General features: G+C 42.1%; 1 protein-coding gene and 1 long non-coding RNA gene across 2 annotated transcripts in view; one reads left to right on the plus strand and one right to left on the minus strand.

Annotated features, from left to right (window-relative positions):
* APPL2 (adaptor protein, phosphotyrosine interacting with PH domain and leucine zipper 2) overlaps window positions 1-8858 on the minus strand; it is a 37643-nt gene extending 28785 nt beyond the window's left edge. Inside the window, exons 1-2 of the mRNA XM_082778906.1 lie at window positions 8686-8858; window positions 3772-3870 (exon numbers count right to left, since the gene is read on the minus strand). Of these exons, the coding sequence (XP_082635032.1) occupies window positions 3772-3870; window positions 8686-8739 (153 nt within the window). The 5' untranslated portion in view covers window positions 8740-8858. The remainder of the gene's footprint in view (window positions 1-3771; window positions 3871-8685) is intronic.
* An 8438-nt stretch (window positions 8859-17296) lies between these two features.
* On the plus strand, window positions 17297-24782 carry LOC309874733. Its single transcript, XR_014316898.1, has 4 exons — window positions 17297-17424; window positions 19140-19203; window positions 23245-23337; window positions 24436-24782. It is a non-coding gene; the product is annotated as an uncharacterized lncRNA (long non-coding RNA).
* The last annotated feature ends 667 nt before the right edge of the window (window positions 24783-25449 follow it).

A 25449-nucleotide genomic window follows, 5' to 3' on the forward strand; every position in this document is an offset into this window, starting at 1 on the left:
TACTTCAGGGTGCTACAGCACAGATGGGAGAGCAGAACGAGAGCAGGAAGCACAACACGTACTCACACGGATGTGGTTTATTTGAAGAAGAAATATAAAAATGTTTCTCTGTATTTACACACACAGGCTTGTCAGAGCTACCGAGCCTTGCTCCTCGAGCACAGCTCACACATTTGGCTCCTGTGACCTTCTCCCTAACCACAGCATCACACGCTCACCTGCCTTGCAGCACCACAGCCCGAGGGTCTTGCACCCAAAGGAGAGCTGCTAAACCCATCACCCAGCTGCAGCTTAAGGGTATGGGCTCTCCTGCACCACCTGGCCCCACGTGCCTCGGCAGCACGTCCAGCACCACCCCACAACAGGGTGCTGCTGCCCCTGGGACAAAAGCAGCTCTAAGGCACTTCAAAGGTCTCTCTGCTGCCTTTACTGAAGCCCATCCCACTAAAAGTGCCCATCCCAGCAATCACCCTGCTGTCACTGGAAGAGCAGCTGGCTCTAAAGGCATGTTAAACGAAGTTCTGCTTGAATACCTAACTTTCTGAAATGTAAGAGCCCCAGCACCTAGCCAAATTCCTCTAATTTCAAGAAAAAAAAGGGGGGGCAGGTTGAGAAGGAGAAGGCGTTAATAGTTTACAAAAAAAGGAATTTTCAAATAAAAAATCCTACTTTCCAAGTGCTTAAAAAAAAATCTCTGGGCAAATACTTCTATCTTTCTCGCGTTCCTTTCCAAGGCACTGATCCAAGCATTTAGAGCAGCTTGAGCTGTCAATTTACAAACTTACTGCTGCTCTGCACACCAGGCAGTGTTCTGGGACAAATATAAGCATATATCCAGATGGATAATTAACAGCTTTCAGTTGTTACTAATTGCAAGTCCCCTGAGACTCTGCACTGCTCCATTAAGAACCATCAACTATTGTTATTTGATCACAAGTTATAGTGGTTTGAATTACAGGAAAACCCAAGTTTTCATCACAAAGAAACACCAAAATTCTAGTAAACTTCTCCAGGACGTCTTGAAAATATCGAGACAAACCTGGGAGACCTTAAAGCTCAGAACACAGTTAGAAAGAAAAAAAAAAATTTACATTTTCAGGACTGTAGGAACTGTTCTCAGGGGGCATAAGCCCCAATTTTTCAGTACTGTAGACCAGTACAGCCCATTTCTGTCCTGCCCAACTGCCATGACTGTGATTCCAGCCATTTTTATGGCTGTGCAATCCGAACTTTTATCACTGCTTCCAAGTAGGTCAGTCACTGTAATTCCTATTATACAGATAAGGAAATAAGTGCAGGGGATGACAGTGACTTTGCAAAGACAAAGCAGTTGGGAAGATGAAAAAGGAAATTCAGGATCTGCCTTCTCATTACTCTCAACTTTTACATTCCCACTACTTAATCTCATTTCCTTTCAAAATGAAAAAGGTGCTGGGAACACCTCCTAGTGTGCAGATAACGAGGCCCAGACAGTGGGTCTCCTAACGCAAGCATCAGCAAAAGTTTATTTTCTTAACCCTCCACTCAAGTTTCAGTGATGCAGTTCAATATTGCAATTCTCTTTCCAGAGCGAGTGCAATCAAAAGTTTTGTAGCAAGTAGTGTGCATCTCAAAAACTGAAGGTGAATTTAATCTGAAACAGTGCATTCCTTCAAAATATTCAGAAGCAGCTCCTTAAAAGGATACATTGACGTTCACAAAGCTCAGTAAAGTCAGTCAGAAATCACAGTTATCCTACACAGCACTGACAATGTAGAATTAACCACCACAGTATACGGCTGAATTCATTATTCCCATTAATTTTTATTTAAAAATCAGAATTTTGCCCCAATTTTACTGTATTCTTTTAAATCTCATGCAAGAATATCAAGACTTTTTAAAGCACATATAGGGAAAAAAGGTTTCAGCTTCCTTTTCCACTTCCATAATTCAGACTTGTTAATGCAGTGTCATTTTTTACTACTATAGTTCTGGGTCCCAGGAGCACAAACCCAAAACAAAGTCACAACACACAATTCCCAAGAAATTAAATGGCAAAAGTAGCAACAGTACTGAAACTAAACACTAAGCCAACATCCTTGGTCAAGTCTCCAACCCTGGCCACTAAACCTGGATTTTCCTAAGTCATTGTTAAGCGCATCCTTAGAAAGACTTAAAAAAAAACAAACACTGCTATGTGCTCCCCATCTCAAAATGGCAACAAATGTCTGATATTTCAAGGCATGCATCTAATATTCACAAGTGATTGAATATTTATATCAAACTAAAGCAGGAACTGAGCAGGAAGAAAGTGGCCACAAAGTGCTACAAAAATGCAAAAGACTCAGTAATACTGAAAAGTACAGATGGGTAAATGCGCTGATATAGTGAGAAGAAAGAGGAAATGGCATAACAGTGGGGCAACAGAAATAGAGATGGCTAAAAACTGAGATGGAAAGGAAGAGGCAAACAAAAGCAGACAAAGCATTTTTTCATGAATCACAGTAACGGCACTGCTTCCCAAAACTGCATCTGAAAAAGGCATCAGCAGGGGAAAGGGACACACAGTCCACAAGCTGAACTCTTAATAACCAAACCATATTGACCCTCTGATTTCCTTCTTCCACCTGTTTCAATCCTACCTGCTCTCTGGCCTCACATTTCCACCCAACACTCTCTTAAAGCTCAATGACCCTAACAAAACACCCATCACAAACTTTGAGAGCTGATTTCATGCCACCTCTTCAGCCCTTGTACTGTTTTCTGAGTATCTGAGCTGTGCTGCCAATCTCTGATTGCTCTGCATTTGCAGAGGATCCAGGACATTAAGACCAGATCTTCAAAGCTGGATCTTCCAGGTGTAAGTATTTAGACCCTCAGCAGACTGCTTTTTCTTCCAAGTCACACAGCACCAGTCAGCCCTAAGAGCAATCCCACCAAATGGGCCTATACTTGCACTAGCTATACAGCTGATTACTGATAACGCCAGATGAGATCAGGCACTCAGTCTCCCAGTAAGTTCCAAGCACTCTTGTTCCTCTCATCTTTCCATTTTCTCTGATGTACTGATTTAAGAATAGGAAAACCGTTGCTGCTTAGGAAGTCGCACACCTAACTTACATAAATGCCTGCACAAGTGCCACACGATACCGTGTATGCCTTTAAAGACCTAGATACGGTACTTTAAAATATCTGGCCTTACACATGGGAATCCCTAGCTCCACCGAAAATCACCCAGATTTATAATATTTTTGAAAGCACTGGATATGACTTAAAACTTTTACTTTCAAAGGGATTTAGTCATCTAGGTCATGTAGGTGCTTTAGGAAAGTGTTGTCTTTTTCTGTTCCTACTCCCATCTTTTTCACACTGATTACTTAGGTACTTAGGTTCAGCATGACTCAAAGTGTACGTTCCCTCTGTAATCAATGGGCACGGACAGTTTCTTCAAGATGGTGAGTCACAGCATCAAAGTTAGGTGGCTAAAGTGATACCTGACTTTACATTGCACCTATGCGCAAGCAAGCAATTTTATAAAGGTTGGCCTTCCAATATTCCATAAAGTAAGGACATATTTCTTTTGTGAAGATTTTTTTTTGTAAGTTTTTTTTTCATATGTATGACTTTTCAGAACATTAAGGTGGGAAGGGACATCAGACAGAAAACACCCACAACTCTTCTCAAGCCGCAAGAGCTGCAGGTACTTGGCACCCTTCCCATAAGTAACAGCATCATAATAGCAACTTATCTTCTACTGCACATGGAACAAAAGAAACACAAATGAAAAATTACCTGAGCACCATAGACTCGCTGCATTGCCTGAAGCAACTGGTTTGTATATTCAGTAAGGGTTCCCGCATCTTCTTCAAACACACTGAGCAAAGACCGAGTCTTCAACAAAAGAAAAAGCAAACAGCTTTAGTTACAAGTGAAAATATTAAAAAAACAAAATAAAACATAAAAGACTCTGCAAATAATTGGTAGCAAAAATACAAATCAATCAGAAACAATAAATCTTCCACTTTGTGTGGTTTTCTTTATTCACAATCTTAATACACACAGAAATTAGCCCTCCAAGCAGGTATAGGTAAACTGAGGCATTAGGAAACAAAGTGAGAAAAGTGCTATGGCCAACTCCTAACTCCCAGCCTCTTCCTCTAACTAATAAACATTCCTTCCAACACAATCAGGAATGTAAAAAATCCTGAATATCTGCCTGCTGACTACAGTAATCCTAACCACGTTAAGGACTCTGGGTCAAACACCCGTGCTTGCTCACTTTACTTCTCTAATGTCAGGCTGCACTAAGGGCACCCCTTTCCATTAGGTAATTTACAGAGCATTATTCACTCTCAACTGTCTTGAGCAACTCTTGAAGGGCTGCTGCCAAGCCCTGCTGACGTAGCCGCGCCAAACAACCCAGTGTTCATCTACAACAGCAGGCACACAAGCACACACCCGCTCAGAGATACCCCGTACTTTCTCCATTCTGCTAGCTCATCCTTGTCAGCAAACGGGAGAAAAGAAGAGCATAATGACTGGCTTTATCCTACAGACATGAATTCCCTTGGTTTGTTTTGGTGGAATCACCAGTAACAAGGAATTGTGTTGCTGACACAGCTTCTGAGAAGGGAAAGAAAAGGATCTGAGGACAATGCGGGCTCCAGATTTTGTTAGATCAACACAGTATCGAAAGAGGAAAGGCTGTCACTAAATTTGTCAGTGTCCCTTTAACAAAGTCATGATCCGTCCTTAGTCTTAACTTTGGTAAATCCAATCCGTTTGATGCTAAGTGGCAGTGTCTTTCCGTCTGGTACAGCTAATTTATATGACATTAATTAGTTTCATCTGCTTATCTGAGGGGCACCCATAATAAACTGCAGTACTCTAATAATCATGTAACAGAGCAAGTGCTTTATCTGTCCTCCTATTACAGGAACCTCTAATACAGCTGAAATACCCAGGTTCATATCTGGAAAATTTACTTTAGAGTCTTAAGAAAGTTTTAAGTAACTCCAGTATTTTAACATGTACTTCCCCAAGGCATTTGTTCTTCTTTGCAAATCTCTGCCAAGATTTTGTTTGTCCTGAAAAACTTGAAATCAGCATCCTTCAAGAACCCTGGACTAAGCTACACTATCATTTCATCTCTGCTGAGGAGTATCTAAGCCAGAAATTACTGTTAGCCCAGAGGTTAAAGTACATGACATGGGAGACAGTCCTGGGGCTCTGCTCTAGACATTGCACGGGAGTACTTCATACTTCAAGCAACAAAAAACTCTCAGCACTTCAGTCTGCTGACACGCTAAGCTGCTACAACACCTCCTACCTTAGAGACACTGGCAGTTAGCGCTTTTGGGAAACTAGTTGGAGATCTTCGCATCGAAGGAGATACAGAATACAAAATACAGTTTTGAAATAAAGAAAACAAAAACCAAAGCATGGAGAAAGGGACTAATCAATGAAATTGATGCCAAGAACACAAATGTATAAAGGACCTTTGTGCAGAACCTCTCTACAGGGACTGTGGCATGATTTTGAGAACTTTCAGTACTAAACTATTATTTCAGTAATTGAAAACATACTGTTTTTCAAAAATATCTGGTTGAAAATATTCAATCTTCAATGATGAATTAATTAAAAAAAGCAAAACTAAAGTCGTCAAACTATCTCCTATCTATACAGTACTTATCTTCCTGCTGTGTGTTGTAAAAGCAGACAAATTCCACAGGGCGTGAAGATGGTTAAAAAAAGTAAATCTAGGGAAGGTAAAAATTATAAAGCTTGACACAGTACTAATCAATATCAATCTCAAGCTAAAACTGAAAAAAAAAAAAGTAGTTGCCTGAATGAAGGTACACACCACGTTTCTGCCTCCTAGTTTTCAGGTTTTCAAATCTGAATTCATTCAGATTCCTAAATCTTACTGAATTTTTGCACATTCAGTTTTTCAGAATGTTGAAATATGTGTTGAGATACAGCAGTTCTGGGAAAGCATTTCTGAAGGTCTTGGCCTCAGTTACTAGCACTTTGTTCAAAAATAAGAAAAACAATACATGATTAAGCGTTTTTGAAGTTATGCTTGAAAACTTTCAGGTTTAAGAACACTGTTTTAAACTACTGCAACAAAATAGCAATGTATGCAACTTTTGTTGTTTCTGTTTTGACAACTTCTGGAATAGCAGATATTGGTGGTGAAATAAACCAGGAATCCAAGTATTAAGCTAATGTTTTTGAAGGCTTTGTTAATAGCACCATCATCTTAGCTGCTGGCAACACAGGAAAAAAATAAAAATCTTACTTCATGTAAGTATTTCCCTTGGTTTTAGCATGGCTGCTTACGTCAATTTCTCTCCTATGCCCTGGCCAAGCACTTACTTCAAAGTTAAGCCATTTCTTAAGGCCTTTTTTGGTCAGTGCTTGGAGATGAATCAAGACAAAATACTGTATTGTCAGGGAGAGATAAATCAAGTTTCAGAAAACTACTGAAGAAATAGCAATGGCCTAATCCTCTTCTGTTCTGCACATGATTTAAATACTCCATATACTTTCTACAAAGTGAGGTTATGTCCTCATTTTACTGTCCCTCTGCATTGCTGCCAGAGACTGCACAGGGCAGAAGAGAATCAGGTCACTTTACGCAAAAGGAAGTAGTGATCACATAAGCTGCTACCCTGCAAGCTCTGTGGGACACAAACTGTCTTTTTGCTTTGATTTTGCAGTACCCAGATCGCAGAGGCAACCCATAGGGCTGTGAATGTAAAGGCCTCCTCAAGAAAAAAAAGTAATAAAAATGCAAAAGACCAGGGACAAAAAAAATAGATCTATTTCCCTGCATGTAAAAAATAGATTTTAGCAACACTGGGTCATTCTATAAAATTAAACAATGCCTATCCCTCCAAAGTTGCATAACTTGAACAGAAAGCAATGACCAAATCAACCCAAAACATCCTGAAAACACCCAGGTTTATGTTCAGCCCACTGTTTCCAGTAATTGGAAAGGAGATGTTAACAGCCTTCAGGTCAGAAAAAAAAAAAAAGATGAGGACCTCCAAATACAATTCAGCGCTTTGTTCAGCTGCTTTCAGTCAGCATTACTTTTTTAATCATTGAAGGAAGTGTTGATTGAAGAGGAAAACGAGTTCACGTATCCTGCATATCAAGTTCTTTAGCTCCAGAATGCTCTGGGGACGTACCTACTAAAAACGTTAATAACTGCTCGTAATAAATCTAGCGGACTTCGTTAAACTGTGGAACATAGTACAATTCAGGTCAGAAAGAAACTCTGGAGGTCATCTGGTCCAAACCCCAGCCCAAAGGAGGTCTCAGTCTGACATTGCATCAGAGACTTTTTCGTGTTGAGTTTTAAAAATCTCCAAGCCTTGAGATTCCACAGGTCTCATCAAACATTCAATGAAAATCGTTTTTATTGGGATGGGATTTCATGGAATCACAGAAAAACATGCTAAGAAGAGGTGATCCCAAGATTCCCAAGAGGTGAGCCCCAAGATTCATGAATTCCTGACAGGTGCACGTCTACCCTTTCCTTCAAAATGTCTCATGACAGACTCCACAACACCTTTTAGCAATCTGCTCCTATACATTTGTCCTCCTGGTCTACCAGCAGATGAGTCCGGGTTACAACACAGGGCACCAGGAACAGGATCCACGCAGATCCACCCCACCCTTCTTTCCTCCTCCCCTGCTTCACCAACTACTTGATCTCTGCCTGCACCGTGTTTTGACCCCAAGTGCACTTTCCCCACCCCTCTGTGGGATTTCCACTCTCCCTTTCCCCTCGCGTCTCTTCCACACGAACTTCCCCTCTTCCTTCCCTCCACCCTCCCTTCCCATATCTGAAGACCACATGCCCCTCCGAAATGCCTATAACCATCTCCACAAGGCGTGTTCTCTGCTGTGGGGTTCCCATATTGCTCAGGGGTCCCTTCTGCAGCCAAGAGGGGCTCCCAGCACAGGTGCTACACTGGGTTTGACAGAGCATGGGGGTGAGAGGAGAAATGTCCTTCCTCCCTTCCCTGCAAGGGCTGGGGCAGAAAAGGCAATAACCGCTGTCCTCGTTTCTGAGACTCCTTCAAAACGAGGTCACCTTCCGTGAGATTCACCTCACCAAACCTCACCTGTCCCACGGGGAGCTCCTATATCTGAGCTACACCCCTTGGGACACCTCGCAAGGAGCGTGGGCACGTTGGCAACGAGATCCATCCAGCCTACTTCTGCTGCTCGTGCTGGGGCCAGGTGACGCACAGTGCCGCAGCTCGCTTTCCTCTCATGAAGGGAGCCAAGGTGACAAGCCATGCCACCTCTCCTCCCCAAACAGAGCTCAAGACTACAGGGCACACCCTAAAGCCAAAGCACCCCGGGATGGGACAGCACGAGGAAAGAGCCACGGGAGGGCTTAACCTGCGGGGGGCGAGGAGAAAAGGCGCTGTGCCCCGACCTCCTCACACCCTGCCCCTTCCCCAGATTCCCCAGTCACAACCATAATCTATATTCCCCTGACAGGCGATCATCAGGACCCCAAAGCCTTCACCCGACGCCACCGGGATGCCAGCAACCCGCTCCCCCGCCTCCCGCCGAGCATCCCCCCGACGGGCTGGAGCCCCCGACCCGCTCCGCTCGCCAGCGGTGTCACCTCCCCGGGGACACCATCCCGGGGGCAGGCATCCCCCCGGCGGGCCGCGCTACCTGCGGGCTGTCCTGCAAAGCCTCCTCCAGGAGGAGCTTGTCGACGGCGGGCATGGCGGCGGCTGGCCGCGGGCAGCTGGGGCTCGGTGGCGGCGGTGCTGTCCCTCCCCGCCGGGGCGGCCGCGGCTGTCGGCGGGCAGCGGGGTGGGGGCGGCAGCCCGGGGCCGCTCACTCCTCCCAGTTCCCGGCCGTGGGAGGAAGCGAGTCACGGCGTAGGGCGGGCAGGAGGCGGCTCCCGGCCGCCATTAACTCCTCGGGGCTCGCTGGAGGTTCCCCACCGTGGGGGCTGGCGGCCCCAAATGGAGGGTGGCCCTTCTCCTCCTCCTCCTCCCGAAGTGTCCTCCCGCTGCCCCCTGCTCGTGGCTTTGTCCCCTTGCACGGTGGGGCTGAGGGCTCTCCCTTCAGCTGCTGGGGATGCTCCCTGGTAGGGGGGAGTGTGATGGAAATGAGGGGAAAAGCGCATCCTTCAGCCTAGGTCTGTGGGGTCCGAGGGCCTCCAGCCCCGATGGGTGTCCCCACTCCGCGTAGCCCGCCCAGGGGGCTCGGAGAAGCGCCCCAGGTCCTGGGTGACCTTCTGGGTAGGGTGCAGCCGCTGGCTAAGCCGGGCTTGTTTGTTTTCCTCCTGTCTACAGGCTGCTCTGCAAGCAAAATTAGGGAAATACAGAGCGCTCCAGGCAGGCTCATCCCAGCTCTGCCATATCGTAGAAGCACAGAATCATTAGAAGTGAAAAAGACCTTTGAGATCATCTGGTCCAACCATCCCCCTACCACCAATGTCACCCACTAAACCATGTCCCCAGTGACCACGTCCAACATTTCCTTGAACACCCCCAGGGACAGTGACACCACCACCTCTGTTGGCAACCCGTCCCAGTGCCCGACTGCTCTTTCTGAGAAGAAATGTCTCCTCATTTCCAGCCTGAACCTCCCCTGTTGCAACTTGAGGCCATTCCCTCTAGTCTTATCGTTCGTTATCTGTGAGAAGAGGCCAACAAAAAAAAAAAAATAAAAAAATAAAAAAAAAATTTTGGTTTTGAAATGATGGGAAGTTATCTTCTAAGAAAAAATGCCAGTCTTTGGCTAACTCTTCTTGCTGCTCTCCTTTAAAAGAAGAAAAATACTAGAACAAAAATGATGGTGTCTGAGTTATAAAAGAATTAGAAACATTAGCACTGACCTGTGTTTGCCGTTATGCTAAGTGCCTGCCCTTTGCACCTAAATCCTGGTGGATTTTTCCACTTCTGTTATTCTTAAACAATAGCGACCATGCTGTATGGCAAGAAAGGTGACTGCTAATACAGCTTTTCTTGTTGATTAAAAGAGTATATGCAAGTAGATGGCCTTAGAAAAGTTTTACAGATCAGCTGGATGACTGTTTGCTTTAATTATGTATGAGAAATGATCATTGAACCCTGCAATTTTGGCCAAGGTATTTCTGTGGATCTGACATTGATTGGTATTGCTTCTGAAGCTTGTGATAGGACCTTTAACCCAATGTGCCAAGCCTGCCTCGGCGTGACTCCACTCGATCAGTCCTGAAGCTGGACTCCTTGTTCCAGTCCCTTGAGTAAAAACAGGGTTCTCACGTTCAGTCTACTTTTCCTGCCTGAATAAAGAGACTGAGCACTAATAGAAATCACTAGCGAAGACCAAAAATATCAAGTATGACAAACAGTCAATTATATTTATATAATGAGAAAACAAAAATAGATATGGCTTTGTAATAATAATGTTATTTCGGAGAGTTTCAGAATGGTGGGAAGAGGTCAGAGTTTTTTTGTGTGCATGTACAGAATCTGAAGCCAGGCATTAGCCTTAAGAATCCATGACCTCTTCCGAGCCAATTTTGTCAGCCTGTGTTAAAGTCTTATTTTTCAAAGAGTTCGAAAACATTACTTGAAATTCACTGAGGAAGAGAAGTCCATGCTTTATCAGATTTTTTGTATCTGTCAAAGTAGCTTCAGGGCATTTGTGAATATTTCCCTAATACTTCTGTTATGCTTCTGCCTTTTTCTCCCTGTTCTGTCCCTCCCACACCCCCTTCCAACTTCTAACAACAAATAGTTCAGCAAAAGGTCTTCCGCACTGGGTTGAAGTATTTCCTTCGACAAGAAGATGTAAGTATGGTTTGGATTTTTATTATTTCAGAGCGTGAAATAAAAGGAAGCTTCGCAAGAGCTATAACCTTTAAGGTCTTATCTTGTTCTTCTTGATGGCTTTGTTTAGGCTAAGGTTCAAGTGTGGAAGCCTGTTGTCATCTTTTTAAAATTAGGGTTAGCTATTTCCAGAACAGGTTCTACTAGTTTTATTTAAACAAAGCAAAAAGCACTTCAGTAACCATTGGAAGGTAAACAGTGAGTATCTCTCATTCTTTTTTATGTCAGCTATAAACCTTGTTGATTTCTTATGTATAGTATCAGAACATTTTTATTAAAGTACCCCAACATAGTCCAGGCGTTTCTGAAAAAAAAATAAAATACATACATATATATATATATATATTCTGCCTGTTAAGGATAAGAATTAGTAGTCTCAAAAATTATTTTTCAGTCTTGGCAACTCTTATGTTTTTAAAATAAATAAACCATATGGCACTACCACTGAAGATACCGACTACTTTCACAGCTGTATTGATATTATTCAGAAATTAGGTATGTTTGTGTATAGGCAGAGCCTTGGCGTAGCAGGTGCCTATACCTTTGAAATGAGAAGACGCCGTCTCTGGGTTTTATGGATTTCCACACAGTGCACCAGCACCACTAGGCTGGGTTGTCCAGCCTGGCCACGGTGCAGGAAGCAGCCTGGCCAGCTCAGCTCTAGCTGGCGTGCTTTGGGGCACACCGCAGTGCCTGTACTGCACCTGGTACCCAGGCTGACTTCTTCAGAGCTCGGTAGGTTCCCGTCACAGAGTATTTTATCTCTCTCCAGAAGAGGGGCTGCATGACATTTATGTTGCTATATGATCCAAGAGCTGCTCACTGTGCTGGGCAGTGGTAGTGGGGAGCTCACCCCATTCTGGCTCCTGTCTGTTAAATCCAGGTGTTGAATGCAACACTCGAGTTACAACAGAAATCCTGCTACTGAAAAGCAGTTTCTTAGTTATTCCGTGAAGACATATTTAAAAGAACATATAGAAAGAGAAAAGGGAAGCAGCAGACACAGCACCTAGAATCATTCACCTGAACATACCTTCTAGTTCAAAAAAATCTATCATAGAAGTATGAGCTGAGCTGGAGAAAGCTCCAGTAAATAGTTCAGCTAATTTTTATGTGTATTCTATAAACTACAGCTGACTCTATTAGGTTAAGATAAATGCTTCTTGGAATAGGAAAACATAAGGTAAAATCCTTGCATTGGCCAAAATACTTGATATATACTGCTTACGACGCTAGTAAGACTTAATAACATCAAATAAAATCAATAAATAATTTATTTTTGAGAATGAAATAATTCATCAAATGAATTAGTTGTGCTGTTTCTAAATAGAGATGGTGCTTCCTTCCAGCAAAAGCCTGAATGTAGCCCGAAGATTTCATAGCTGAGAGAATTAACAATTTTAGAGGAAAGAAGAAAGTTGGGATTGATCTGTGAGCTTGAAATTTGTCTGCTATATGCACTTGGTAAACTGCTGTAAAAACTTACAGTACTACTGCAGATTTGCAGAAATTAGTGCATCTTCAAACTCAGATTTGGGGTTTTACATGTGGTAGTCTTGTTCTTGCTTGAGGGCGTCCAGGAATGTCCCTTGGTAGCAAGCCAGCCAAGTGCGTTCCTCCCCAGACTGCTTTTTCTCATGTGGCAGAAGGAACCGTGGTGTGAGATAGCAGCTGGGGACTGTGCTTCCTAGGCAGGACTCAAGTCTCTTGGAGTCATGCTTCCAGGTTTGCCTTCCACAGGAGGGCTTATTTGCCCAAGTACATTGCTACTTAACTGCCCAGCACCTGCTCAGGTCTGGGAGCTGTAATGCTGAAAATGGATGGTGCTGTGTGTGAGTTAATAAGCCCTGCCAGCCTTAATTGGCTGGTTTGGAAACAAGGCAGCTGTTCTGCATCCTTAGCATAATTTATTTCCAAATTTGATAATCCACCCAGAGTTAATGGAGAGCTGACTATAATTACTTTTTCCGGTTAGACTAGTTACAGGAGTAAGTCATGTTGCGTTGTGTTTTCTTTTTCATATGTTCCATTATAACTTTAAAGAACATATTGCATTATACTTCCTTTTTGGCTTAATACCTTATACTACAAGAAATTTCTGAGCAGTAGTGTGCTAGTCACATGTCTGCTAAGTCAGCTGAATCTACTTATGCATTTAAAACAATGGCAAAGAAATCTTTGAACTACAGATGACTTTTAGAGGTGTAATAACATGTAATAACTGTATTGAATAAATATTGAACATATATTAAATGACAGTTGTAATAAATCACTTCAAATTTTATTTCTTTCTTTATTTACAAATGAAGGATCTGAAAAAGAGTCTTGTTACTCTCACTGCCAGATGCATCCCCAAACAATTTTTAATAGTATCAGAATACTTTACTGGTTAGATTAATAATAGGGCATCTAATGTACATGAGAACTCGGGCATAGAGAGAAAGAGTATCTTGTGATTTTGTGTGTGACCCACAAGATAATAGCATGCTGAAATAAAATTCCATTGAAATTATTGTCATGTAACCAAGACCTCATGCTTTTTGTTTTAATGTAAAACACATGGCTTTGTTTATTTCCATTAAACACATTAGTAATATGCCAGAATGGGTATGTACAGATGTACTTGATAGTGGGATGGATCGAATTAAAACCTCTTTGAAGGTGAAGGGTGTAACTGCCATCTTTAATTTCACGTAATTTAAGTACAATTAAGTTCCATTATGTAACCATAAGGGTACTTGAAACAGCAGCAGCCTCCTGAATAAGCCTGAATAAGAACATGGCTTAAAAAGCCCAAGCCTCTGATAACCACATCAGCTAGAGGTATTGCCAGGACGAAGCCCGTGCCTGCTCTGTGCTGCGTGGCTCCTCCTGGTGTCCACACAGCCCTTTGTCTGGAGCCTGCCTGGCGAAGGGGATCTGGTTTATCATTTTGCATTTACTTTGTAAGGAGCAGGGTCAAACAGGGAACAGGTAGCTCATCGGTGGGGAGAAGTATTGAAATACATAATAATCTAGTATTACCTTTTGTGTACATCTTTTGCAGTGTTTGGGCAGATGCTAGGGTACAGGAACTTTTCACCTGTTAGATGCATTGCTCACTAAGCTCCTAGGCTAGCAGAGAGCTCCCCTTTTTCAGACGATAATCCTAGAGTTTGTGGGTATCTGAGGAAAAATATTACTGTGAACGACAAGTACCATAAAAAAAGAATAATAAAGTGTTTCATCAAAGAAATGTGCATGTGGTATGAGTTTGTAGATTAAAGCAAGAGAAATCTGATGCCTGGCATATGATTGTTTTATGAAATGCTAATGATTAATCTGTTAGCTATAAAGGTTACTAAAGGCCAAAATACCATGTTGCAAATGCAGGTTGGCTCCACAGGTAGGGCTGTTACCTGGGTGTCGGAGGAATCACTGACCTAGAGCCCTTCTTTTATCATCTTTAAAATACATTAATATAAATAGCACATACAAATGTGCCTAATGCCACTGTGTCTAAAACCAGCTTTCAGCCTTTTTTTTTTTTTTTTTTTTTTTTAATCTTGAGACCACCTGAACCATCTAGGCCCTGCACTCAGTGTTCTGTTTTGAACAAAAGAACTGAAACTTTCATATTGTCTTAACTTTCATTGCTCTCTTTAATTTACCTTTCCTTGGCACCTCTCACTTTCTGCTTAAGCTAAAAAAAAACCGAATGACAAGAGTTATCATTCAGATTTAGTTAAAGTTAAAACTTTTAATTTTACTTAAAGTTGAATATTAAGGTATAAGTATTAGAAAATATCCTAAGTGTGGACACTGTTAGAAATCCAAAAAGTCTACTAGCATTATTATCCCTTCAGGCCGCCTTGCTTGCTGCTTAGGGCCTTTTAGTTCTGTTTACATAGTGCAGCACAAAGCGTCCCGAACCTGATAACTGGGGGCACTAAAGAAAACACAGAGGCCCCAAATAGCTCTCCTGGCTGCTTCCCTCTTGAGTGAAGCCTGCTTGTGCTGCCCAAGGCAAAGGCAGCTTAGGACTTGAACCAGTAATGTGCCGTGCCACAAAGGCTCGTGGTGTCCCAGGCTGCTTTAGGCTGGTGAGGCTGCACCAAGAGCGCTGGGCCCAGCTCTGGGCTCCCAGGGACATGCTGGGGAGACGGAACAGTGAAGGGCCAGGAAGGTGATGGAGGGACAGGAGCACCTCTCCTGTGAGGGGCTGAGAGTGCTGGGACCGGTCAGCCTGGAGAAGAGGAGGCTCTGGGGATCTCGTCCGTGTGTGCAGATCCCTGAGGGGAGGGCACAGAGAGGCTGGGGCCAGGCTCTTCTTGTTAGCGCCCGGTGCCAGGACAAGAGGCAGTGGGTACAGACAAGCACAGGAGGTTGTGTCTGAGCATCAGGAAGCACTGTGATGGTGACAAAGTACCTGCACAGGCTGCCCGGAGAGGCTGTGGAGTCTCCCTGCTAGGAGATCTTCAAAAGCCACCTGGACGTGGTCCTGGGCAGCCTGCTCTGGGTGGCCCTGCTGGAGGGACCAGATGGCCCCCAGAGGTCCCTTCTGACCACAACCATCCTGTGATTCAGTGGCATGGTGGTGCAACAGGGTGTCATTTTGTGTTTGCAGAAAAACAGAAGATGAGACAGAAAGCAACAAGGAAGCTCTAGGCAACGCCTGAATGGGCAGTGTTACCACAATCTGTTTATTTCCTGAAGGGGAGTGACTCTTTCAGGCAGGCTGCCAAGGCAGTGTCATGAACACGTGTACACAAGCAAGTGCAGAGATAGCAGGAAAAGGCATTGCTGCCTTGCTGCCCAGGCAGAGGGTTTGGACACCCCCAGTCTAGCACGACAGGAATCGTCTCACTGAGCTCTGTATTCTTCCAAAGTGCTCGGTTGCTGCCAGCTTTGCTAGGTCAGACTTTCCAATTTTTATTCCTGTGACAGCCCTTTAGAAGCTCTTCTGCTGTCTGGAGAAAGCCAAATACTGGAAACCCTTTCCCCTCATATGAGTGGACTGCCAGTTGTAAATGGAGTGCTTGCCAGAAAAAGAGTATTGTGCAGAGTGTGCTGAGGTTCTCCAGCATTGCCACTGGTTGCAGGAGCATCATGCGGGCACGCTGGTGGCCTTCTTTCTTATATATTCTTTCTCATATATTCTTATATGGCCTTCTTTCCATATATTGTGGCTACCTTTCCTAGCATTATAGCTCTTAGGTGCTCTTGTTGGAGATTCAAGGGTCTTATACCATGGGTAAGAGTGTGGCCTCTAGGAAGGGTGGCAGCAGGGCCAGGCTGCTGCTATGAGCAAAGTAATTCTTCTGTTGGCAGACCATGCTCAGTGCACTAACAGAGTTTTTCTGAGATAAAGGCCACTGTGAGCAAGCTCCAAGCAAGATGATAACCCACCAGGCCACATGGAGCTTGCTGGCTGTGAACTGTCCACTGTGCACTGCTGCTTGAGCACCTCACAGCAACTCCAGGAATTGCCTTGCAGCAGAGAAGCTGCCCTTCCTTTTTCTTTCTACTGTATGATATGTGCATGCTAGGTGTTTTGCAACACCTATAGTAATGCTTTATATTACCTGTGTACTTGGCTACAAAGATCCAATTCTTCAAATGCAGAAACTTGTGTTTGGCCTGTCAAATTCCTAGAGATTAACTGGGCATATTAATGTTGGCCAGATCAGTAAATAGTTTTCCAGCTCTTTCAAATTTGTTTATGGTAATACATTACTTATCCTTGTTTTTCTTTCCTTTTTTTTTTTTTTTGTCTTTTTTTTTTTTTGTCTTTTTAGAAAAAAACAAAATAACACGACACAACAGAACATTTAGTACGACAGCCACATAAGTCATTAAATACTGAAGTCTTTAAATACTCTGTAAACACAAGTGCTGACAAGATCCTAGGTCATCAAGCATCTTTCTTTGTGAAAACCATGAAGAATGTGGACAACATGTACAGCAGACAGAGTCAATAGGACCTAATTATGTACATGAGGTTTTCTTAGAAGGGACTCATGGTTCCTAACTAGTTTTTTACCCTCTGAAATCAAACCTGTATGAAATAGCAAAACCAAAAAAAGCCCCAAGCAGAACAGAAATGCAAATCTAGGACTGGGAGAACAGGAATAATAATGTCATGGAAAATGTTCTTATCAGCATTTAAACAAACTTAATGGCTTTGAAAGAAATCTATGACAAAGTCTGCAGAGTTTTTCAGCCCTGGCTTGATGGAACTGCTTGTGCATACAGCTCCCGAGGTCATGTTATGTTTGATTTACACTGTGTCACAGCGCTGCCAAAAGGAGCAATGTTCAGTACCTTGAAAACTAAGTCAAGACTGAGTGGCTTAGTTTCAAAGAAGCTGTCTGTTTATCGTTAGGTTGGAGCCCAGATCTCGTGACACTGCTGTGTGTTTGGTTTGGTGCTGCCGGCACGCGTGGTTTCACTCTTGCAGTGTTCTGGGCAGGCTTGCTGAGTGGGGCTACCAGGCCTGTAATTCCCCAAGCAGCAAGAGCTGCTTCTTATGAGGCAAGCAAGATTTCATTTTTGCTCAAAAAGCATTTTTTTGCACCTCCTTATCGTGGAGGAAAGAGCAAAGGTAAGGCCACAAAACCTAAATGCTCACTAATCAGAAATCAAAGAAGTAAATCTCCACAGCAATTACTTGAAGCTCAGTTTGTAATGTTTATGCAGTCTCATGCATTTTCAGAGCCCTAAGTCACGATTTTTTAAACAGATTTAAACATACAAGTAGCAGTAAGCAAAATACTAGTGTTTTTGATATTTATTGATATACAGTGTTATGTGATATTTATTGGTATGTAGTGTTTTAATATTTTGAGGAACAGCTAGTCTTGGGTTTTGGTGTGTTGCCTCCTTAAGCTGTTAAACCTGAAATTAATGAAACTAGATAAAACGTTTAATGGAGAGATTCCCTATCTCTGTTTTTTTCTGTGTCTCTCTCTACTCTTCGCCTCTGCTTGTGGGTCCAGAAGCTGACACCATCTCAGAAGAAGAGTGAATTTCTTCATCTTTATTATTATAAATGAGAGGGCATTGTCCCCTTTATCTCTTCTGTGAGAACATCATGTATCTGCACAGTGATTGCCTACAGTTTATTTTATTTTGTGTGCACAAATATCTTGCTCTTATAAATATTTTAAATTATATATTCAAAAACCTCTAAGCGCTTAAAATTTATTCATATTTTGTCTGTCAAAAATCACATTCTGATTAAAATTCAGTGTTAAAAACATACATTTGCTCTTTGTCAGTCAATGCAAAATAATATAATTGCCCTACGTGGGTGTCTTTTTTGAATAAGCTAACACGCTGCTTCCATGTTGCTAATTGTATGAATAACTTCTGTTTCCCATACGCCTAATATGACAGCAACTTCAATTAATCAAAATAATTAGCATCCTTTAGTACTAAATGCATACTTATAGAAAGAGGTGCAGTTTTGATAGGAATATAGTTCTCTCTTTTTTAAGGTGGCAACTATTTGCTGAAGCAAAGTTCATTTTTTTCAATAAAATGGCACAGACAATTTACAAAAGTCCTGCTCAGTGTGAATTATATATAGACACTATGAATTATATATATTAATTGTAAAAATACTAGCAAATTTTAGCCTGTCTTCAAAATGTAATATGTTAAATAATCAGAGGGACATAAATATGTGAATTTGATAATGACGTTTTTCATCCTGAGGATGTGTCTCCCATTTCTACAATCTCCAGGTACACTGCACACAAAAAAAAGAGGCAGCAACTGTGCTATTTGGCTTCATTAGCAATACATGGCAAAACCAATTACTGCAGGTGGAAATCTGTAATGGAAATCTATATCAACAGTTCTTCAGAGGAAGAATTTACATCAGAAAAAATGCCTGAAAATGAAAATAAAATAAAAGCGGGGATACTGTTTTCCCGTAATACTGAGGAAATAAGAGCCTTGTGTGCAAAGGGGTCTTTCCTGAAAATAAAGTTTGGGACTCTATAAGACAGGCCATTATATTGTGCAGGGGAGCATCTCCTGAGAAGCTTGCCTTTGTCATATACATTTTTGAGACAGGGAATTTAGAAGGGATGCTCTGCTGCACTGGCATCTCAATGACATGTCAGTATAATGTTCTTTTCTCCAGCCTTTTTCCATTTTTTAATCTTTTAATTTTTCTGATCCCTTCTTTGTTTGTAAAACTGATTTAGATGCATCTTGCAAATTAATTTATGTAGTGAGAGACAGAAGAAAGAGATCACTCTGTCTGCATATCATATTAAAAGAACTGAGTAAGATGCTTTTCTCTTCCAGAATAGAGCTTTGGGAGTCTGGTTGTTATCGGAGACAGTAAAATGAAAGTTGAGTGACCTCGGAGGTAAGAAGCACTGTTATGCATCTCCTGTTTTTTTTTTAATAAGACTTTTAATAGAAGGATCTAATATAGCACGTATATCAACCTTTTGGGCACAGAAAGGATGCCAAACTGTTTCTGAATACACAATGTAAGCATTTGTCCATCTGTTATTTTCAAGGGCACCTACCTTGGATTGCAGCAACAACTGCACCAGCACTAAACCAAGCATCTTTTTCAAATGGGAAAGAAGGGAATTAAGGAAAATGTTTCCATGGATTTAGAAATGTATTAATTGAAAGTCACTGGGGCCCTCTATTTGTTTCTGCAAAGGGAAAAGGCGGGGTTGTTACCAAACTGTGACTCTGAAGAAATGAGACATGGGCAGTCAGAATTGCATTCCCGTAAAGATCTCTGTGGTGGACATTTTCTTATTTTCCTGTCTCTTGCAGAGAGGACTCTGATGGCTGAAATGTGACTGTATTTTTAAATCTGCCCTCTCCTAGGGGAGGGCAGAATGTGCTGCAGATGTTAGAACTGCATTTCACTGCCACTAATACGAATGCAGCTGTTTTTGGAGACTGATGAAACATACCTTCTAAATCACCTTTGTGCTTGATACAGTGATCCTTACTCCTACAAAGTTCCCATGAACTTGGAGAAAACTTGGGTATAGGGCCCCAAACTGAATCATCCCTATGACTGTAAAAGAGAAATCTTGCAGGGAGTGGGTAATAGCCGAGCTTGGGAGCAATTTCTTCAAAGGCTCTGTGCAAGTCTGTGTGCTAAAATCAAGACATTTTTAGGAAAAGATGTGGCACTCATGTGAAGATACTGGTGTTGAATTACAACTTACTTCTTCATGAAGTTGCCTTTGAAAATTTGACTCTTGAACTCCATTTCTACCTTGTGAATCAGCTAAGAGTCATATGCTCTGGACTGTTAGCTTTAAAAAACAAGCAGATTTTCATGACTATTCACAATAATCACATTCAAGAAGTATTATTACAAAATTAATTACATTGATTCTGTCAGATCTAGTTTGTTGTTGTTTCTTTTTTATTCTTTTTTCTTTTCTTTTTCTTTTAAGCCACTATATTAGCTAATGGAGTATTCACATTTCTTCCACACTTACGGTTCACTTAGTGATATGTTTGTGCTTCTCCATGGCTGACCAGTGGATTTCTGTTCAATTCTGCCAGGTTTTGGAGAATGCTACACTTTCATTGATTTTGTTGATTCTGTCCCAATCTGTGTCTGATTTGGCCCAATAATGATAATTTTATTTGTCACTTCCAGGAAAGATGGGACAGATAGATGAATGAATATCTTGCCTTATAAGGAAAAAAATCCTCGTTCTTGACACATGCTCTTTTTTGTTTAAAGTGAAGAGTTTAAATGATTTTTTCCTGAAGTCAGCTTCCACAGGCTGAGTGTGGGGCTCCTGGGCAGGCAGAAAAAGCAAGGTGTGGTGAGTTGAGAGGGAGCTCTTTGTCCACATTTTCTTCTTCCTAACACAGAGTGCAAGGAAGGACTCACTGAACAGATTAAGTCTGTGGTGGGCACAGCAGTTTGGCTGCTGCCTCCAAGCAGAGTCCCCTGTATAAGCTTGATGTTACTGGCACAATTTAATCACTAGACTGCCTTTTGAAAACCCTTTCACAGATAAGCTCTTTCAAAGTATTTTCACTACCTATTGACACAGCTGCCAGGAAATGACAGCTTACCATCACTGCTGCTAACTACAGTTTAGTATAGGGGATGTGACAAGTTATGAGTGGCATCGGTGAATGGCAGATTGTTTCCTTGCTGCTTATTCTGCTGCAAAGAACAAAAATCCTGAATGGCTCAGGCAGGAGGACTGCTTCATCAGTGTTTATCCTGATACAAGGAACAATCAGCAGTTGAAGTGGACAAGAGTTGTGCTTGAGGCAAACAGAAGGAGGTTCTTCAGACCAGATGTGGCTGAGAAGTGGAAAGTGGGATGCTTTGGCTGCCAAGGGCTTGTGTGGCAGGTGGGACAGGTTCACACAAGAAAAATTTGTTAAGGGTTGCTAAATATATAGAAACCACATTTGCCTCAGGAAGGCTCTGAACTGCAAATGCTGTTAAATGGGGGAGTTTTTTGAGGGGGGATGTATCATATGAGTTTCCTCTGTTCTTTCAGCCGCTATCAGAGGGGGGGTCCTAAGCAAGGTTGATTTTTGGGGAACTGAGAATTTTCCTTTTGGTAACTTATGGATTTTGTTATGTCATTTGGCTTTTGTTCTCTGGAACAAAGTTGTTAACACTTGTTAAGAAGAGAAGGGAAGAGAAGAGAAGAGAAGAGAAGAGAAGAGAAGAGAAGAGAAGAGAAGAGAAGAGAAGAGAAGAGAAGAGAAGAGAAGAGAAGAGAAGAGAAGAGAAGAGAAGAGAAGAGAAGAGAAGAGAAGAGAAGAGAAGAGAAGAGAAGAAGAAGAGAAGAGAAGAGAAGAGAAGAGAAGAGAAGAGAAGAGAAGAGAAGAGAAGAGAAGAGAAGAGAAGAGAAGAGAAGAGAAGAGAAGAGAAGAGAAGAGAGAGAGAAGAGAAGAGAAGAGAAGAGAAGAGAAGAGAAGAGAAGAGAAGAGAAGAGAAGAGAAGAGAAGAGAAGAGAAGAGAAGAGAAGAGAAGAGAAGAGAGAAGAGAAGAGAAGAGAAGAGAAGAGAAGAGAAGAGAAGAGAAGAGAAGAGAAGAGAAGAGAAGAGAAGAGAAGAGAAGAGAAGAGAAGAGAAGAGAAGAGAAGAGAAGAGAAGAGAAGAGAAGAGAAGAGAAGAGAAGAGAAGAGAAGAGAAGAGAAGAGAAGAGAATAAAGGGGAGGAGAGGGAATAAGAGGGAAGGGAAGGAAAGGGAAGGGGAGAAGAGAAGAGGTTTTCTGAAAATGTCCACAGCAATGTAGAGATCTCTATATACATTCTTAACCATTAACCAATTCTTAACCAATTCTTAAGCATTTCCCTCTGCCATTTAAATAGACACACTGAATGGTTGTGGAATCATGATAGCTTTTACTAATAAGGTTGTGATCTTTTTTTTTTTTTTTTTTTTTTAAATTATTAGTTCTTTTTTATTTATATCAGTGATAATAATTGATTTTTTAAATAAATTTATTTATTTATTTATTTTTAATTTGAAAGTATTGACACACTGAGCTTTGTCCACTGACATGTAAAAGCAAACCCCAAGCTGACCCAAGAAAGCTTTTGTTCGTGGTAGGCTTGGGCTAATGATTTTTTAAAACAGAATCATCCCTGTAGGTTTACTGGGAAAATGGGCTGTAACTGGCTGACCTTCCGTGACTAAATGATCACAGTCGCCATCTATGCAGCATCACGATATTTGAACAAGGCAGTGAAAACTATTAACCCCAAGGTTGCTAGCTATAAAACAGCAGCGCTGTAGGAAGACTATAAAACTGTCCAGGAAGAAACATAATACTCAGTAACATGAAAGCACTGGAATTTCATTCAATCTGAAAACACTGGAAGTGAGAATCCACCAGAACTTTTCCATTATTTAACTCTGATAAATGTTTTGTAGTGCAGTGCTTGAAGTGGGAAAGTTTTGTCTAAATTAAATTCCCATTGTAAATTTGTTTTGGAAAAAAAAAATCAGGATGGTAACTAATGGTGATTTATTTATTTATTTATTTATTTTTTCCAGGACACTTGTGGTTTTTAGAGCGTCTATATCTAAAAGATATTATTCAGAAGAGAATACCTAGAAGATAGTATTGGCACTATCATTGCTCTCTACTTGTGTGAGCTGAGATACATGTGGAAGCATGTGCTTTGTTAGAAAAAAATCATGGATGAATAATGATTTTATATGGATTATTAGATAAAAATAATTCAGCAAAATATACATTCTTGTATAAATAATGGGTGTTTCCTAACACCCAGAAGTAACTAAAGCTTGACAGACAGAAATAGATTGTTTGGGTGCCAACACTCAGACTAACAAAAGTGTTCAAAAAGATAAAATCACCAAAAGTTCAGATCCGGATAATCTGTGTTAACTAACCTGCTCTTCCAACTGCATAAATTTTAGGTTGATTTATGGAAAGAAGAACACAGTCCTTTCCCACAGAAGTTCATATCCATACTCCTCCCAGTCTTCCTCAGAGGCGATGGAGTACACAGGGTGAGTGATGGCAGGTGCCAGGAGCTCACTGATGGAAGGAAAGCACCATTCTTTAATGCAAAGCTTTCACTTGATAAACTTGCTTATGTGACTGTATTTTGCTTTTCAGAAAGCATTCTGATTTTCAGAAATAATGTGAAATAGCTTGTTCAAAGCACGGGTGAAGTTGAAACTAAAGTGTGTCTTCTCTATCTTCTCTATTGAAAGAGGAGACGCCTACAATGCAGCTGCCAAGAGACAAAGTTTGCCTGAGGGCCCTTCTTTTAAGAGGTTCAGGAAGGGCTGGCTCCTAGCAGTTCTGGACAGTACATACAGAAACGTATCACACTGCCTTTCTCCTAAGTCTCCTGGTAATGCTGTTAGCTCTGGCTTTGGGTGGGTATGCTGGAAGTGCCTTGCCCTATTGGACTCAATGCGCACTCCTTAATTTGTGCACATAGGTCCCTCATGTTCTGTTTGGTAGACTGAACTTGTAAGACAAGTGGAAGTGCTTAGAAGGATGATGCAGTGTCCTTCTGTTCTCTTTGAACCACGGGTTTCTGATTCAGACTCATATCTTCTCCTTGTGGCCAGTAGTTCAGTGTGAAGGCATCTTCAGGGGATTTCTGCCTCCAAGCCACCTCTTCTCATATGTGAGGAGATGGCTTGGCTGCTGCGCTCACCACAACTGCTTCCCCTCAGGTAAAATTAAGTATTAAAACCATGCTCATAGCTTATTCCACAGTGGCAAGTTTATGGTCAATGTGGGTTGATGAGATCTTTTGTTTTCATATTAGAAAACCATACAGGATCTGAAGTAGCATGTCTTTCAGCCCTGCTTTTCATAGGACCCTTTCTTCCTTCTTAACTTTGCCATAAAAACGCACTTTGGGCTGATGCTTGGCACTTGAAAGCGCAGCCTGAGAATTTGTATTTCTATGTGATTTTCAGAAAATTGGCCATCAAAAGCATGTGCCTTTGGGAGATTCTTGCTGAAGCAAAATCTATGCCTGTGTGCCTGGGGCTCCTGGTGGTGAAGGAGTGGTATGGCTGTGCACATGGGTCCATTAGCTCTGCCTTATTAAATTTTGAACCGATTGTTCAATTTCATTTTATCAGGAGGAACAGGCAAAGACCTTGAAGATGCTGAGTTTCTGCAGATGCGATGGAAATAGATGGTCAGCCAGGGGAGGGAGAACTTAAAAATGCCCACCCTGCTCCAAGGTGTGCTCACTGCTGGGTAGACACGAGGGAGCTCATGAAGAGACCCCGGGGCATAAATCTGCAGGAGACTCGACATTATTGACTCTGTTGTGTATGGAGCTGCTTGTTCTTAATGTGCTTGTTGGGAAATACAAAAGAAAATTGTGATGTCTTTCTTTTTCTGCTCTGAACAGGCTAAAAGATAAAACAACAATGTTTGCTATCTGATTCTCTTGTAATAAAGACAGTTATTGTTCATAAGAAATTTGTGATGCTTGTGGCATTGATATGGCACTCCTAAGAGTTTTTTTTTTTTTTTTTCCTATGTCCTTAAACACATTTATCACAGCAGTCATGTTTGTCTAGCAAGAGTATTTGTGGTTGTAACCATTGGGTTTTGGCTGTCTGGTCATTTGGAAATCGTGAGCAAGAGTACCTGAGCAAGGCTTGGAAATATTTTAGTGCTCTGTGCGGAAGAAAGGTCTGGGTTAGAAGGAACTTTGAATTCTTTGGGAGGAACAATGTACATTATAAATAAAAAAGCTTCTTTGTGGACATTGCAAACTCATCTTCTCTGTGCTCTTGGCATGAATTGGGAAAGGCAAATTCGTAGCTCTACCAACCCGGTGGGTCTTCAGAGTCAGTGGGGCGTTTCTGTAGGAAGACCAGATGATCTTGAAGGTCTCTTCCAACCTCAATGATTCTCAGATTCCAAGAGGAGCTCCGAGAGGAACCGGCGGACACCTGCGTGAAGTTGCCCCCCGAGGGCAGTGGGGTCTCGGCCCACCCGGGGGTCTCAGGGGCGGCCGTCGCTGAGCCCGGCGCTCGGGGCACGCGTTGGGGGGGGGATCCCTCGGGGTCCCCGCACCCTTGTGGGGAACCGAAACCGGGGTTTGGGAACCTCGGGGGGGACGCGGGGCCGGCCGGTAG

The sequence above is a fragment of the Aythya marila genome (genome assembly GCF_965140915.1).
Source record: "Aythya marila genome assembly, chromosome: 1".
Taxonomy (NCBI): domain Eukaryota; kingdom Metazoa; phylum Chordata; class Aves; order Anseriformes; family Anatidae; genus Aythya; species Aythya marila.